This window comes from Mus musculus, chromosome 19 (assembly GCF_000001635.26).
Source record: "Mus musculus strain C57BL/6J chromosome 19, GRCm38.p6 C57BL/6J".
Classification (NCBI taxonomy): Eukaryota; Metazoa; Chordata; class Mammalia; order Rodentia; family Muridae; genus Mus; species Mus musculus.
Genome location: NC_000085.6, coordinates 4710623 through 4727407, shown reverse-complemented (window position 1 = coordinate 4727407; position 16785 = coordinate 4710623). Strand labels below are relative to the sequence as shown.

General features: G+C 51.6%; 1 protein-coding gene and 1 long non-coding RNA gene across 6 annotated transcripts in view; one reads left to right on the top strand and one right to left on the bottom strand.

The window, feature by feature from the left end:
• The window catches only part of Sptbn2 (spectrin beta, non-erythrocytic 2), a 42771-nt gene extending 26571 nt beyond the window's left edge, over positions 1-16200 (bottom strand). The window contains exons 1-7 of one of the 4 annotated variants that reach the window (NM_021287.2): positions 15764-16200; positions 8411-8589; positions 3177-3328; positions 2605-2778; positions 1416-1507; positions 1188-1268; positions 711-826 (exon numbers count right to left, since the gene is read on the bottom strand). In NM_021287.2, coding sequence (NP_067262.1) covers positions 711-826; positions 1188-1268; positions 1416-1507; positions 2605-2778; positions 3177-3328; positions 8411-8567 — 772 coding nt within the window. In that variant the 5' untranslated portion in view covers positions 8568-8589; positions 15764-16200. Of the gene's footprint in view, positions 1-710; positions 827-1187; positions 1269-1415; positions 1508-2604; positions 2779-3176; positions 3329-5875; positions 6074-8410; positions 8590-14946; positions 15730-15763 lie in introns of those variants that run through there. The other 3 variants (XM_006531704.4, XM_006531705.4, XM_006531703.4) reach the window with 3 other exon arrangements.
• Gm42061 lies at positions 6564-13759 on the top strand. Of its 2 annotated transcripts, XR_003952887.1 has the most exons (3): positions 6564-6652; positions 13098-13403; positions 13481-13759. It is a non-coding gene; the product is annotated as a predicted gene, 42061 (long non-coding RNA). The 2 variants fall into 2 exon arrangements; XR_003952886.1 differs by having other exon boundaries at positions 13098-13759.
• Positions 16201-16785: the final 585 nt, after the last annotated feature.

The window sequence follows — 16785 nt, the reverse complement described above, 5'->3', positions numbered from 1 at the left end:
GGGGTGTTGATGGGGACAACTAAGGTATGCCAAGCAAGAATGCAGCACCAGGTACAAAAGTTAGAGTCCTTTAACCTTAGCGTCACCAGGGGCAGCCAGCAGGGGCATCTGACCACGGGCTAGTTCCTAGAACCAAAGGTCCTATAACATAACTAAAACCTTAGAATTTTAGAGTAAATCATGAGAGAGAGAGCATGTGAACCAAAGACCTCTCATTTGACTTTTTAATTTTTTAATTTATTTTTGTGGTGCTAGAGCATGGGTGTTGACCGCTTTACCTCTGAGTTTCATTCCCAGCCCTAGTCACTAGGCTAAGTGACTGGCTCTGTCATACAAGTGCTCTGGGCTGAGCCAGAACTCCCTGTTTTGAAGTAGAGTCTCATGTAGCCCAGGATGGCCTCAAACTTGCTCTATAGCAAGGCTGGGTTTAAATATCTAATCCTCCTACGTTGGCCTGCCCGGTGCTGGGATTATAGGCATACGGTACCGCACGGACACTTTCTTATTTTTGAGACACAACTTTCTTACCAAAAGTTATCCTTTAAAAGTATACAGTTCAAGCAGCCTGGACTATATTCAAGGCTGTGGAAACCATTGCTACTACCTAATTCCTGAGTATTTGCATCCCTCCCTTGGCAACCGGCCCTCCCTTGGCAACCACGAATTTGCCTCTGTCTTCCCTACACCTGTCTTGCAGAGCTCTGGCCCACCTTCAGGATCCAGGAGCTTCGTCAGGCCAAGTTCCTTTTCAGCCAGATTGAAAGCATTCTGCAGATTGTAGTGTGCATTACACTTCTTCAGGGACTCAAAATCCAACAGGTCTGGCCTGAGTGTGGGGGAGGGTACACAGAAAACATCAAAAGCATGTCAGAGCCTGAAGAAAAAAGAGTGAATTTATTCCTGGTTGGAAACACCCCAAGCCCACCCCCAGTGCAGCATATACTCCTGGCTCCTCTCCCACACTTTTTTTTCTCCTTCCTTCTTTTTGAGACAGGGTTCCTCTTATGTCGCCTTGACTGGCCCAGGACTCCCTGTGAGACCAGACTGGCCTTGAGTTTACTACTCTTCTTCTGCTTCTCAGGGACTGGGATTTTCCTTCATTTTTCTTTCCTCTATGGCTATGCTACAGTTCAGCCACTCTCCCTGCCTAGCTATGTGCGCCTGGGTCACTAACTCCGCCTTCTTACCGGTGTTTGTGCACAATGGCATTAAAGGCCAGCCCATCTCTCCAACTGGTGGTAAAGTTGTGCACATTGACATTGGGGTATCTATAAAGAAAGACCAGGAAAAACACTGAATGCTCTGTGATATAAGGACAGGACAGGGGTGACGCTGTGAACCTCAGAGCCCATCCTTCCTATACTGTCTAGTCTGGGTGTGGTCATCCCCAGTCCCCGTGCTCCTGGGCCTCTCACCCTGCAGTCTTCATCTGGCACCACAGCAGCAGGGCATCCTTGGCTGACTTCTTCTCCTTGTTGTCTTCTGTCTCCACACTGATGTCTTGGATCTAAGAAAGTAGTGAGCAGGGCCTTCATTCCCTAGTGGTGTCTTGGTGTTATTCTCAGACAGAATCACGGGAAATTGATCTTTAGGAATGCTGTGATGGGGCAGACCCGGGCCCTCATATCCTGGGCTAATTACGTGTATTATCAGGTCCAGGAGATTTGAAGTGGGATATCAATGTAGTGGAAGGGCCCACAAGTAAAGGGAGCTGGTTCTGTGAAGAATATTGGCGTGTGAATAAATGTTCTCCGAGAGCTAGCTGGCTTTCAAAGGTGGAGCTGAAAGAGCTCTGCTTAGAGGTCAACTGGGAAAGGAGAGGTTCCATGAGGAGTTGACATGGCACCAAGTATAACATGGAAAGTGATAAGATCCTGGGTCAGATGCATGGATATTGCCTCAAAGGCAAACTGACATAGAAAATTCCAGATGTTCATTTTCTTTTCCTTTTGTTTTTGATACAGAGTTTCTCTGTATAGCCCTGGCTGTACCAGGATAGCCTCAAACTCACAGAGATCCACCTGCCTCCCAAGTGCTGGGACTAAAGGCGTGTACCACCACCTCCCAGTTTAGAGGTATAATTTTTTTTTTTTTTTTTTTTTTTTTTTTTTGTCTTTTCAAGACAGGGTTTCTCTGTGTAGCCCTGGCTGTCCTGGAACTCACTCTGTAAACCAGGCTGGCCTCGAACTCAGAAATCCACCTGCCTCTGCCTCCCAAGTGCTGGGATTAAAGGCATGCGCCACCACTGCCCAGTAAGGTATAATTTTTAAAGTTTATTCATTATTATTTTATTTTTAAGTGTATGGGTATTTTGCCTGAATGTTAGTCTGTGCACCCTGCATGTGCCTGGTGTTCTCAGAGGCCATGAGATTGCATCAGACCCCCTAGAACTGGAATTATAAGTGGTTGTGAGCTGCCATATGGGTACTGGGAATCAAACCCGGGTCCTCTGGAAGAGTAGCCATTACAGTGTTCTTAGCTGCTGAGTCATCTCTCCAGCACCTCGGTGTTTGTATTTATCTTGCCATGGGCCATCAGTAACAGTGTGGAGGTATGACTCGGGTTCATGTACAGTTTACGCCTCAGATAACACTCAGAGGATACCTGAAATCGGAGGATGATGGTCCACACTAGCCCAAGGGTCAGACGGTGGTTTCCGTCCACAATGTCATGGGAGCCCATGTTTTCCAAGTGCACCTTCTGCTCCTTCAGGAACTGCAGCGCTTTATCTACATTCTCCAGGCAGTGAATCCGCATTCGGCCCTTGGTAGGTTTTGGCTGTCAGCGGACGGAGGGTACAGAGGCATGCATGAGACCACGATGTCTTTCAGCAACCTGCTCCATACCTCCCATTATCTCCTTCAGAGAACACAGGGCCAACCCAGAGGTCCAGGAGCCCAAGCAAGGTTACAGATGAGGCTTGGGCAGATTAAGATTCCCAAGGGAATTAATTGCACTCAGGGTGGGTGGGAGAAGAAATGTTTTCAATAGGGTCACTGTTCCTGTTTCTGCATAGCATGGCTCCCGTGTAATCCACGCAGCAAAGCCCCTTGGAATGAGACCATCCTCTGGGCAGAGGAGCCATGGTGTTTTCTCTGCTCTCTATGGCCCCTCCTATGGTTGGTCCCCTTGTCCAGTCTCTGAGGCTCCCTCTTCCATGCATTACCCCAGCTCACCAGGGTCTCTCCCGAGAGCACCTCCAGGAGCCTCAGGAGGTTGCGCCCGTCCCGCAGGTCGCTGTACAGGTCTCCCACCCGGCATGTCACCCGGGCCAGGTGGGAGTTCACCCACTTGGTGAAGGTTTTCTTCTGCACGGCTTCTCGCTCATCTGTAGTGGCAACAAGGAGTCATTTCTGTCCTTCCAGGACAGTGTGCCTGCTTTGAAACACCAATGGGCAGGGTGTAGGATGGGGACTTGGGATGCCTGAGAGAGCAGAAGTGACGGCTGGGGTCGGGCAGGGGTGGGGATGGGCAAGGAAAAAAACCAGTAATCTACCCAACTAAGAAATAAATGCAAAGGCTGGGCTGAGCTGCAGAGCCAAGGAGAAGTAAAGCAAGACAAACAAAAGACAACAGGAGGGGCTGGGCAACTCGGGCAATGGTGGTCACGCCTTTAATCCCAGCACTCCAGTGGCTAAGGGAGGTGGATCTCTGAGTTCAAGGCCAGCCTCGTATCCAGAGTAAATTTACAGACAGACCGGGCTAGAAATCCTGTCTTGAAAAGCCAAAAATCGAGCCAGGCGTGGTGGCACACGCCTTTAATCCCTGCACTCTGGAGGCGGATTTCTGAGTTCGAGGCCAGCCTGGTCTACAGAGTGAGTTCCAGGACAGCCAGAGCTACTCAGAGAAACCCTGTCTCAAAAAGCCAAAAAAAAAAAAAAAAAAAAAAAAGAAAAAAGAAAAGCCAAAAATAAAGAAGGAGGAGGAAGAAAAGGGAGAAGGAAACTGCTCCAGGGGAGGGGGGTTCTGGGATTAGGCATCATGCTGTAATAGCATTGAAATACTGGGCAGCTTACTCATGCCTCGGTTTCCCCATTTGTAGGATGAGCATATTACTTCCTACTTTATTGAGGCACTGTGACAATGAAATGAGATACATCTATCCGGTGCTCAGTGCAACACGGCTCCCTCCTGGAGGAGCTTCGATAAGGGCTAGTCCTCTTTTCTTTCAGATGTGGACAGGGAGAAGGTGGAGCCTTGTAAACATGGCAGCAGATCTCAGCAGATCTCAGAGCTTCAGTGGGGAGCCTGTGTGGGTCTTTAAGGCCCTGGACCATGTACAGAAAAGGCAAGCTACTCCTACCCTAAAGTAGAGTCGCACGGTTGGCTGTAGAGGATCTAAATCTAGAACACCAATACCCCAAGATTAAGAAATAATGTATAAGAACTTAGACTGCGCATGGTGGCACATGCCTTTAGTCTTGGGAGGAAGATCTCTGAATTCCAGACCAGCTAGGGTGGATCCCATCTCAAACAAACAAACAAAACCAAAAGAACAAAAAGAGCAGGGCATTGGTGGCACACACCTTTAATCCCAGCACTTGGGAGACAGAGGCAGACAGATTTCTGAGTTTGAGGCCAGCCTGGTCTACAACCAGGGCTACAGAGAAACCCTGTCTCGGGGGGAAAAGAAAAGGGGAGGGGGAGAACAAAAAGAAATAATAACTTGCAGGTTCAAGGGAGCAGTTCAGGCAGAGCTGAGTGCCAACCTTCAAGAAAGACAGGCATGGTGGGGAGGCCTCACCCCCAGGGGAGCCCTGGCAAGGGCTGTCAGGTTGCACAGGAAACTGATGATCACAGACTTTGTAAATGTGGAGGGAAGATGTAAGCTTTGTACTGTAAACTACTCTGGAAGCCAGGATTCCTGCCAGTTGCCCTTTGAGAGCCCCAAGAAAGGACTCAGCCCAAGTGGGAAGTGTAGAGTTCCATTTGTCCCCAACTCAGCCCCAGCACCTCAGAAATTTAGACTCATCCCTTAATCTCACATTCCTGTGCACCTCCCTGATAGAGCAACCACACACCCAAGTCCATTCCTGACTTTCTCATCTCCAAGTCCTGTGCCTATGCCAAACCTGGGGTCCTAATCACCCATGGTGACTCTCCCTCTTTTAGGATCTCCAGGCCCTATGAATTGAAGACAGCTTAAGTCATCTAGCCATTACTGAACCCAGGGAGACCTCCCTGATGCCCGGCCCACTGGTGTGAGGCATACAGGTAGACTAAAAATGGAAACTGTACCTAGAAAGACCTGGTAAATCCAGGCACTAAAGTGTAGCACCACAAGACACCCACATCATCCCTAAACACACATAGCATGAAATAAACTTATTTGGGCCACGATGAACACTGCTGTTGAGGCATCTATGGGACCTGTGAGTACAAACCCTCTCCTCCAACACACGCTGCCATTCTTCACTCAGCCTCCCTTCACACCCATTCAGAAGCCCGGGAAAACAAAAGCTCTAGGTCCTAGGCCTTGAGGCCACTGCCCTTCTCCCATTCCTTAACAAGGCCAGCATGGCCAAACCATGAGGGTGAGCTGCCAGGGGAGAGTGCTGTGGCCTCTCTGGCTGAAGACATTAACCCTCCATCCACACCACCTTTGCACCCAGCAGGGCACCTCAAGGTCACACCCCTTATGGCAGCCCTACTCCCACCCCCAGTCTGATCCAGTGGGATTCCAGTTGTCCACATGCCAGCATTCTCTGGCAGAATACGGTTAGTGATTCCCTCTGGGCTTCACCACGTTGTCCCTCAACAGAAACATTTGAGTCACAGAAAGCGGTAGGCATGGGTTCTGGGTCTGCAAGCTCTTCCTGCCCCAGGTTGGGCCCCTTTGGGCACACCAGGACGCCCTCTGTCCAGGGAAACTCACCTTGAAGCTGTTTGAAGCGTCCTTCCAGCACACTGGCATACTGAGCAGGATTGATGAAGGCAGCTGGTGAGAGCAGGACGCCCCCAGGGTTCTGAGACCCTTCCACAGCCTCATAGTAAAACTCAGCAGCCCCGTTCAGGCCGTTCCCATGGACCCTGCCCACTCCGTTTGTATTCATGGTGCCTGCTTCTGCCTCCTACTCAGCCTGTGGCCCAGAGTCCATGCTCCCCTGCCGGGGCCGAGTGTGTATCCCCTGAGCCTGTGCTGGGGGCGTCCAGAAAAAGGCTTCCTCCGTACCTGGCTGGGTGGAGTGGTTTCAAGGATGCTGGGAGTTTCAAGGAGTGGGGAAAAAGTTATGGGATGCCTCAGCTTCTGAGACAGTGAGTGGGGCACACCTGGTTGTAGAGAGAGGAGACAGAGGCAGCTCCAGACAAACAGGTCGGACAGTGGCGGGGGAGGGGCAGGCTGCCTAGGAGGCGGAGCCAGTTGGGGCATGGCCAGGCCCTGCAGGGGCGGAGGAGGGAGTTGCCAGCACCCAGAGACCTGTTCGTCAGGCTACTAGTTGCCCAAGACTAGGGGAAAACTGCCAGAGAGGGCCCCAAAGCAAACTCCTGCTTTCAGAAGGTCTGCAGGTGGGCCAGCTTCTTTGGGCATCTCTAGGTGGGCTTGTTCCGGGATAGCTGAGCTTTGATCTCAGCCCTGAGAGCAGAGAAACGCGGAAGCAAGGAGATTCAGGAAGAGAAGCCAGGTGTTGACCCCTATGGCCTCCTCTGGGGAGTAAGTACTGTGACTGCCCTCCAGTACCAGCCCTTTCCCGCAGCCCACCAGCTCCTCAGTCAATATCCCAGCCCCGGACACCCTAATACTGGGCACGTTATCAGGGCCCTTCCTATCTCTTCCTAGGCCTCTGCTTCTGTCACTCTTAACCCACGCTTGTTCCTCCTCGTTTTAATTATTTAGGGTTTATTTGGCACCTACTGAGTGAGTGGCACTGTACAAAGCCATGGCCATTCACAGATGCCTCTCCAGGGGAATAAACACTCAATGAGACACTGCGTGTGCGCGTGCGCGTGCACTGTAACAGTTCTGATTGGTACAGGTCTTATGTGCAGAGTTTGACAATATTGGGAAGTATGTGTCAAATGCTCGGGCATGGTAGCAGTACTGAGTGGTATGTGGCGTGCTCAGACGTCGTGAGAGCTTCGGGTAGCACCTGTCATATGAACTAGACTTGGCAAATTTACTGGGTGGCATGTAGCATGTGCACATAGAGCTCATGATCACACTGGTTGGCATGTGACCCGTCCTGATACAGTGACAGTTCTGGGAGTTATGTGTCACTGCAGATACCATGAACGTTTTGGGTAGCATGTGCACCATAACATCAATGAGAGCGAGCGGATAGAGGATTCCCGAATCTAAACCCAGGCTGCCAGGCACACTTCTCCAACAGGGGTGACATTTTCCACGCCCCACATTTTCTGTCTTCCCTGAGCTACTGAAGTACTAATATGAGTATTTCATCAGCCGGCCTCCAGTCCCAGCTAGGAAGATGCCAGGAGAAAGTGACCCATGAACCCCACGAGCTGGAACCATTGTCCGGAAAGCTTTTAAGAGTCCTGAGTTTCTGGACTACATGTCCTTCTTGAGAACTGGTATTTGTAAAAAATTCTCTGGGCCTCCAAAACTCTTCTGCTGGGAGCTGCCCCACTGGGAAATCACTCCCTGTGTGGAAGTAATGAGGAATAAGCTCCCATAGTGGAACTGGCTGGGCCACGGGCAGGTCCGTGGGATGATTGTGGAAGGCAGCCTGGGTGGGTGGCCTTAGGGTGTGTAGGTGAGTCAATCCCAAAACAGCCACAGGCTGGTGGTGGTGTCAGGTGGCAGCTGCACTCCTGTTGCTATGACCACAGCCCCCCCCCCCCCCCAGGCAGGAGGCCAGTCAGACTGGTTTGTTTGTCCCAGCTCAGCCAAGGGGAGAGCCCTGGCCATAGGGGAGGGCAGGGGCCGAGGGGGTGGGTGGAGCACAAGCCCTGAGAGAATGGGAGGGCTGCTGCTGAGAGAACTGCTTCAGGGAACAGGTAAATAAAATAACTGGAGTCACAGGCAGCAGGTAGGAGGGCGGGGAGAGTGCCAGGAAGATAATGAGCCAGGAGTGGAACAGCTGTGGGAAACGTTGGGAGGGGAGGGGAGGGAGAAGTGGATGGGGACAGAAGTGACAACTAGAGATATAAAGGCAAAGCACTGCAGGGGCAGAGACCCGATGCAGGTAGATGCTCATCTACCCAGCTGGCTCCTTCCAGGGGTTAATGTGTGTGGCATCGCCAGGCTAGGGGAGAAGAAAACTAGGGGGTGTTGTACACTGCATGGGGTTTGTCCTTGAGGTTGGATCTGGTGACCAGGGGTCGGTACCTGTTTCTTCAGAGCAGCAGCTTAGAGACCGAGGCAAGTCTTCCCATAAAGACAGAGGATTCTCCATCGCAAGCTCAGAAACCCACCTCTACCAATCCCTTCGCCTCCCTGCCCCTCCCGTACCTGCCAGGGCCTTGATCCTGGACCTCTCAAAGAGGCGGGCCGAACTGCTGTCATTGTCCCAGTCTGAGTCAGGCAGGTCCCAGCGGTTGTTGATGTCACTGTACTGGCCCTGGATCTCCAAGCTGTCAAAGTCAGTGGGTGACAGAGTGCTGCTCATGGTGGTGGGTGGCTTCCTGTTCCTGCAAAAAGACGTGGCTGATGAGCAGCGCGCGGGGGGGGGGGGGGGGTGTGTGTGAGGCTGAGCCGCTGCTCACCAGGCCTTTCTTCTGCTTTTTGTTTGGATTTTTCAAGACATGGCTTATCTCTGTAGCCATGCCTGTCCTGGAACTTGCCTTGTAGACCAAGCTGACCTTAAACGTAAGGGATTCCCCTGCCTCTGCCTCCCACGTGCTGGGACTGAAGGTGTGCACCACCATGCTGGGTTATCATGTTCTTCTATCTGCTTGCCCCAGCTCTCCGTGGCTTTGCTGGAGCCAGAGGTTATGACTGGGTAGCTTTCTTTTGTTGGTGAAAAAAAAATCAGCCCCCAGTGGGAAGCCACCCTGAGGGAGTGGCTAGACAGGAATGATGAGGAGAGACACATGCACTTGAAGGAAGGAAGCATTGGAGCCTGCAAGGGCTTCAAGGGCCACAGGCCAGAGCTCCATAGGACAGAGCAGGTATGCTAAAGGAAGACACAAAGGATTCAGGGTCACGCACACAGCAGCTTTAAGATGATGGTTTCAGACTCCCGCTCTACTCTTCTTCTGAGTCTTCTTTGTAAGTACCTGGAGATTAAAGGCCCAGATTCTGCTCTAGAGCTGAGGTAAATTACCACAGAAGCATAAAGATGGCCGAACTGAGACAGGCACGGACCAAATGTCTAGGTGCTCATAGGGGGCAAGGCATGGCTCTTACCTCTAGGGCTCTTTTGTTGCTACAGAAAATGCTTCCTAAGTTCTTAACAAGTGTCAGTTGTGCCGTGTGTCCTGTCACTCATGAGCGGAGGGCCTTCCCTGATTCATAGATGAAGTAGCCACGCTGCTGCTGCTGTTAACCCACTGGCTCAGGGTTATTTGGCTCGAAGCTACATACTGGGTTTTGAAGCAAGGTTCTTTCTGACTTTAAAAAATGTCTTTTCAATTTTGTTTTATGGATATGAAAGTTTTGCTCTGTGTGTGTGTGTATACCTGTGTGTGCTTGCATGTGTACCATGCGTTTGCCTGGTGCCCAGTGAGGCCAAACGAGGATGCGGGAGTCACTGAAACTGACCTTACATATGGTTGTGAGCTGACCTGTGGGTGCTGGGAATCGAACCTGGGTCCTCTGAAAGAACCACCACTGCTTTTGACCACTGAGCCATCTTTCTCTTTCATCATAGCCTCTGACTGATACAGAGAACATCTCCCTGACCTTCCCAGAGCCTTTCAGCAGTGCCCTGAGGGACCGGTGCTCATCTCTGCCTTCTTCTATGGCCAGGATATGGTGTCTGCATCATGAATGCTTGCCAGTACCATTTATGACCTTAACTTAAGCAAACACGCTCTGTCCTCACATGACCTTCAGATTAGCTGCTGGAGATTTTTTTCTGAAAGTCTGTTAGGTTCAAAGTTCTGGGGCAATACAACATTTAGTAGCCAATCAAGGGGATGGGGGTAGAGAGGTGTAAACTTTAACAGAACTCTAAATCCTACATTTCTCACTCTCCTAATATCCCTTCAAGCATTTAAACTCATGAACTACTTCCTAGGCTAGGAGTATGACCTTGGCAATACTCGATCTGGGAAGAAAGAAAGACTGCTCATGTGGTCTGGGGAAGGCTGGCTGGGAAGGTTGAGATCTTCGGTGGGGAGGATGGCGTGTTCACGCGGGCACACAGGACTTGGCGTGTTCACACGGGCACACAGGATTTGGTGTGTTCACACGGGCACACAGGACTTGGCGTGTTCACACGGGCACACAGGACTTGGCGTGTTCACGCGGGCACACAGGACTTGGCGTGTTCACGCGGGCACACAGGACTTGCCTGCTATGATTAGCTGGTCCCAAAGACCTGAGCCTGGTCTTCTTTAAGGGCAGGGCTGCAGGGCTGCCCACATGATTCACACCAGCTTTCCCTGGGAGTGGCATGAGGGTGGTGTGTTCTAGTTTCCTTCCCGTTGCTCTGATAAAACCCTCTGACCAAAATCAACTTTGGGGAGGATTTATTTGGCTTATAAATTTCAAGACATCACTAAGGGAAGTCAGAGCAGCAGTTCCTGCTTATCTCTGTCTGTCTGTCTGTCTGTCTGTCTGTCTGTCTGTCTTCCTTCCTTCCTTCCTTCCTTCCTTCCTTCCTTCCTTCCTTCCTTCCTTTCTTTCTTGCTATAGCACAAGACCACTCAGGGAAAGGTGCCACCCCCAGTGGATGGAGGCCTCTCACATCAATGAATAATCTGGACAATCCCCCACAGACATGTCCACAGGCCAGTCTGCTCTAGGCAATTCCTTATGGAGGCTTTCCTCTCAGATGACAGATAAAGCTAAGGAGGCCAAATTATAAAGAACAAAGGTCTCTGGTCCCTAGATTTGGGTCTTTTGTTACCCTTACCCTATAGACAAAGAGCTTAGTTTCCACTAGGAAACTTCCGTTCCCATCATTTTCTACCAATGGACTCACTGGATTTGCTCTGTAAATATTTATATAAAACTAAATTGTAGGGCAGAGTTGAACCACCCTGAGCGAAGAGCACTGTAAGCCTGGCGTGACCCGGGCCAGCCACCCAACGGTTTTGGTTTTGAACAAGAAACTCGAGTCTGACTCGGAAGCACTGCCCTCAGCCCACTGTGTGTGGAGTTAAAGTCTCCCAACCAGAGGCGACTCAGCTCAGCTAAGGGAAGGGAGTTAGAACACAGGCCTTCAGGCAGAATCACTCGCACTAAGACGCCCAGTTTTCCTCATTAGGTTTTTGGTTGGTTGGTTGGTTTTGGTTTTTTCGAGACAGGGTTTTTCTGTGTAGCCCTGGCTGTCCTGGAACTCACTCTGCAGACCAGGCTGGCCTCGAACTCAGAAATCCGCCTGCCTCTGCCTCCCAAGTGCTGGGATCAAAGGTGTGCGCCACCAATGCCCTCCTCATTAGTTTTACTATTTGCCTTTTATAGGCTAAAACCTCCTACAAGCCTACTAAACCAGCCCCCAGGGCTGATTTTTTGTTGGTGCTTGTTTGTTGCCAATGGATTCCTTTAGGTAGGGAAGTGCTGCCAACTTCTCTGCAGACCCTACCATGCCCCTTTGCTCCTCTCAGAACCCACTAGTGTCCAGGCCTGGGATCCTGACCTTCCAGGGATGTGTGGCTGGGAAGGTCTTGCTGGAGCCTATGCCCACCCAAGTCCGGCACAGACTGCTTGGCTATGGGCTGGTCCTGAAGGCAGCTGACCCTCTCTCACCTTCCTCCACTGACACTGGTTTGAAGAATTAGAAACCCTATTTCCAGCCGGGCGTGGTGGCGCACGCCTTTGATCCCAACACTTGGGAGGCAGAGGCAGGTGGATTTCTGAGTTCGAGGCCAGCCTGGTCTACAGAGTGAGTTCCAGAACAGCCAGGGCTACACAGAGAAACCCTGTCTCAAAAAACCAGAAAAAGAAAGAGAAAAAAAAGAAAGAAACCCTATTTCCTGGCCTGCCTTGCCTTCTGTAATTCTGGGGAGAACATCTGGAGCTAGAGTCTCACTAAATGAAAAGCAGAGCATTAGAATGCTCTTCTTCGCAGGTCACGGCTAGGGCTGCACATGCTTTGGCACCTGAATCTCCAAGCAGCATGATACAGATGAAGAGTTAACAGGGCGCGGATGATCTCAAAGTCACAGACACCCCCCAGGGCCATGCGGTGCCTCCATAGGGTTTATTCCAATAGATCACAGGACAATACGAGGTGGAACTGCTCAGCACGGCGGCTCTGAGGCCCTGTCTGTGTCTTGACAGTTTCTAGGCAGCCCAGCTTTGCCCCAGTCATCCTCCTCCACAATCTATTGCCTGTGTTCTAACAATCACCGTCACCATGGCTTTCTGCTTGAATCTTCCTACCTCGATTGTCCCTTATGTATGACCTGGATCTCCATGCTCACACGTCGAGCAAACCCCAAGCCCCATACTGCCTTCCCCCTTCAATGGCGAATCCTCAATTTTATTCTCCTCCAAGGATTTGTGAACTCTGGCAAAAGGGAGGCACCACCGTTAATCCAGATTATAGTTCTGCATTCCCTCATTCTTAACCGCTGACCTCAGCCCGGCCCACGAAGCTTATGTGGTCAGTGTCAGAGCAGTGTTAGCTCCCACTAGCTTCAGGCTAGAGGTCTTGCCGGACCTATGCCCACCCAAGTCCGGCTGGGTACAGACTGCGTTGGTCCTGCAGGCAGCTGACCCTCTCTCACCTTCCTCCATTGACACTAGTTTGAAAAGTCAGAAAGCCTATTTCCTGCCCTGCCTTGCCATCTAGTTCCCCCACTCTTTACCTCCCTCCTCTGGGCTTCATTTAGCACTCTGCACGCAGCTGTTACTGTGCTCAACATAGTTATGACCATTAGTTGTTTATGTGTCTCTGCTTGTTCCACTTTTAACTTCTTGAGAACTGGAGTATTGGTCACTCAGCAGAACAGGTATTCAATAAAGAGGTATCACAGGAATTTCCCATGATTCTTATTTTGGTCACTGAATCAATGTCTTTCTTAAGGATGAAGAGAAGGCTCGTGGAGAGAATGAAGACAGGAGGAGGAAAGACCTGCTTCTCAGCTGGAGGACTTTCAGGGCTAAGCACTAGCATGGACCAAGGAGTCGCAAATACAAACCACCTGACCTGAGTGCTGGGCCACTGAGACAGATCAGGCTTAGCACATCTGGAATGGGCAGCACATCTGGAATGGGCTTGGGATTTTCATTCCCAGGCAGCTCAGGGAGGACCACTAATGGCCAAAGATGACAAGCAAGCAGCTGGGACCACTTAGGGACCTCTGAGAGCTTCGAAGGCACAGTGTCTGGGGTGAGTGTGTCTGTGGGTGGCTTCCCTGTGTGTGCAGGCCATATCCCAAGCTAAATGAAATACCTCTTCTCACTCAGGACAGAGCGAGAGCCCCAGGCCAGGACAGAGGGAAGATGAAGCAGGCTCTAGAGCTCATCAAACGGAACTAACAACTAGAGGAAGGTCTGCAGGGCTTGACAGCCTCTGGAAGCCAAAGCTGAATAAATGACCAGAGGGTGAATAATACATTAGGGCAGATGGGGACGGTGGCAAAGTTAAAAATCTCATTTGACTCAAAGTATAAATGGATGGATTGGCATGGAGAAAAAAAAGAAAAGAGAATCACAGTGAAACCCAGGGTACTTTAAAAAGCAAGAGAAAGATGCATCACAGCAACGAACAGGAGAAAAAAAAATAAAAACAAAACCAACAACCCAACCTTTCCCCAGTCAGTGAGAAATGTGGGAGCTGGGCTGAAGACACTGAGACTTTCATTTTCTCCTTTAGAATGTGCTGTTTAGGCTGAGCATGGTGTTGCACACGTTACCTCCGCACCCAAACCACTGGCAGGAAAATTACCTGGTCTAAAAATAAATAAATAAATGAAAAATCCTTTACCGGGGCATAATTATTCAGACTCACTTCCCCTCGGTTGCCACCCCCGTCCTAAGCTTGAGCTGACATCAGTTTCCTTACCGGAAAAGTCTAAGCTCCATCTTAGCTTTTCCTTCACCCCCTCCCTCCATCCTGTGCTCCTCTCAACATGCCGAGAGGGCTGCCCGGTGCTCAAGCTGAGATGTACACGTACACATATGAAACTCACTCTTCTCTCCTCACCTTAAAGAGAAACTGGGTAGCGGATATCTACTGACAATACCTACAAACACAGGCTCTTAAAATTGGAATTGTAATGGGGGAAGACAGCTGAGAAACAGCCCACGGAGAAATCAAACCTGCATCTCAGACAAGCATGCAGTGTCATGCATGGGCTCCTGGGGTGCAGGAGGCTGGAGCCAAAGTAGATGGTGTTTATGGAATGTGGAGCTAGAATTGGAACCCCAGTCAGGCAGCCTTGCTGGGTAGTTGTGTGACAGGCAGAATCCACAGGCCTGTAAATGTACAGGGGCTCCAGAAACACCTTACACAACACTTCCTCACTGCCCGAAGAGGTTTTATCCTCTCAAGCAGCTACAGCCATTTCCACCAACCGTGTCCACTTCTCTTATCAATGAGAGCCCTAAAAGGAAGCATGGAGCTATAGCTACCACAGTGGGGAGGAAAAGCCCACGCAGCACCATAGCCAACAAGCTGCGGAGCTAGATGAAGCTGGGTATTCACAGGCCCCAGGCAGACCTAGTGCGTCCCCAGTCCCACTACCAGCACTGGCCGGTCCGCCGCAGGAACCGACGCACCGCTAAAAACATGCGCTGCCAGAAGCGCTCCGAGCCCAGGCGACCCCGATCCATCAGCGCGTCTGTCAGCCCAACTCTTCCAGACTCTTCTCTGCGCTCCATAGAGGTCCGCGTGCCCCAAGCCTCGGCCCCCAGAATCTTCACAGCGATACCTGGGTGTCCCGCACAGGACCCGGGAACTCGGCGTCGCATCCTCCCTCCTGAGCTCCCCAGGACCGACCCCGCCGCCTGCACGCGGCCGCACAAAGCGCGCCTCCTTGCCGGCCGGGACAAAGCGGGCCGGGGCGCCGGCTGCACCTACCTGGGTGCGGAGCGCCTGCCGGGCACGGGGAGCGCGGCTAGTGGGGGCACACTTGTCGCCGCGCCCACAGCCCGGTCGCGAGGGGTGGTTGCGGGAGGTTACTGGCGGCGGTGGCGGGGCGGCCCAGGGCGCACGGCAGGAGGGCGCTGTCACAGGGCGCGAGCGGCGCGGGGGGCGCGCGGGGCCGGCGGCCGCGGGGCGCGTGGCGGCTGCGCGCGGGCGCGAGCGGCGGGACTGCGGCGCCGCGGAAGGAGGACAATAGCCTCCCCCTGCCGCAGGCCGTCGGCTCCCGCGGGAGGCCCGGGACCATCTGGAGCTCGCGGCCCCGCGGGGCTTGGGGCGGGGCGCGAGTCATCCCCCTCCCCACCCGGCGTCATGGCAACCGCGGCCCCTCTAGGTTCCTGCAGTAGTTCTCCGGTAGGGGGTCTCTGACCTTCCCCGGGGCAAACGCAGGACGTTCGCTCCTTCGCCAGTTCCCGACCCCCCACTGTCTTCCGCGTGGATGCCCCGATTGACCCCCACCTTCCGGTCCTCGCCAGCCCCGCGACACCCTTGGGCGTCTGGGTACCACCCACAGTTAACCAGGCTTATTCTTCCCAGTTTGGAATTCCACCTTTGTCTCTGTCGCGCCTTTGCCTGGATGCGCAACCCCTTTAAATGTCACTTACCTCCGAGGTTTCCCCGAGATGCGGCCTCCGTTTCCTTTTCAAAGGTCCCTTTTGGGGCACCTCCAGGCCATCTCGCTTAAGCGTTTCTCTCTGCCTTGCCCCCTTTCTCTCGTCCTCCTTCTGGCAGGTAGGCTGGCCCGCTTTCCAAAAGCATCTCCATGGTGCTCCTGGAGATTCGCCTTCTCACAAATCAGATTCTCGGAACCGTCATCACAGCGGCTCCTCAGCTCCTCTCATTTATCAACCAGGAGAATTCCGGCCTAGTCACTGTCTTAAGGGGGTTGGGGGCAGGGATGGACATTTCTAGTCCTAGCACGGCCGGGTTTCTTCCTGGTTTATTAGCAGCTGAGTGGTCTACGGTTTAATGGCATTAACCAAGGTGAGCTGCTATCTGCCTAGGAGAGGAAGGAAATATGCCCAAATCAGAGCAAATGCACAGAGTGGGTGCTAGCAGTGGGTGCTAAAAGTGCGTTATGTCATGTGACACTCCCACCCCCACTCCAGCTCTGAAAGTACTGTTCCTCCAGATTGGAGAGCTAACTAAGCTCAGGGAGGTACCAGAAGGGAGAAAAAAAAAAAAAAAAAAAAAAAAAGATGGATTTTTGTAGCAAGCCTTTGGGTTCTATACTCCTGAGAAGAGCTAGGCCCTTTCATACACTAGGAATGCCTGAGATGGACAAGAAAGGACCACAAAAAGAATGTTCTTTCAGTGAATTATTGAGCTTAGGGTATTAAAATAGCTTTATCGTTAACTAAATTTTACCATTTTGCTTCTTTCTGGGAAGGTATGCATATCTAAAACAGCTACATGTAATCACACTACTTTTCAGGTATGATTTTCACAGAGTAAGATCACTGTGTTCAATGTAGTTTTAAAAAATCTGTAAAGTAAAACAAAACCTTGCTACCACCACCAAACAGTTGCATTGTTTTATCCATCTGGCCCTGGTTTTCCTCGTGTATAAAGTGGGTTGGGGAGGGACTGGGGAGTTTTGTTAAACTGCTAATCAGATCTGAGATTC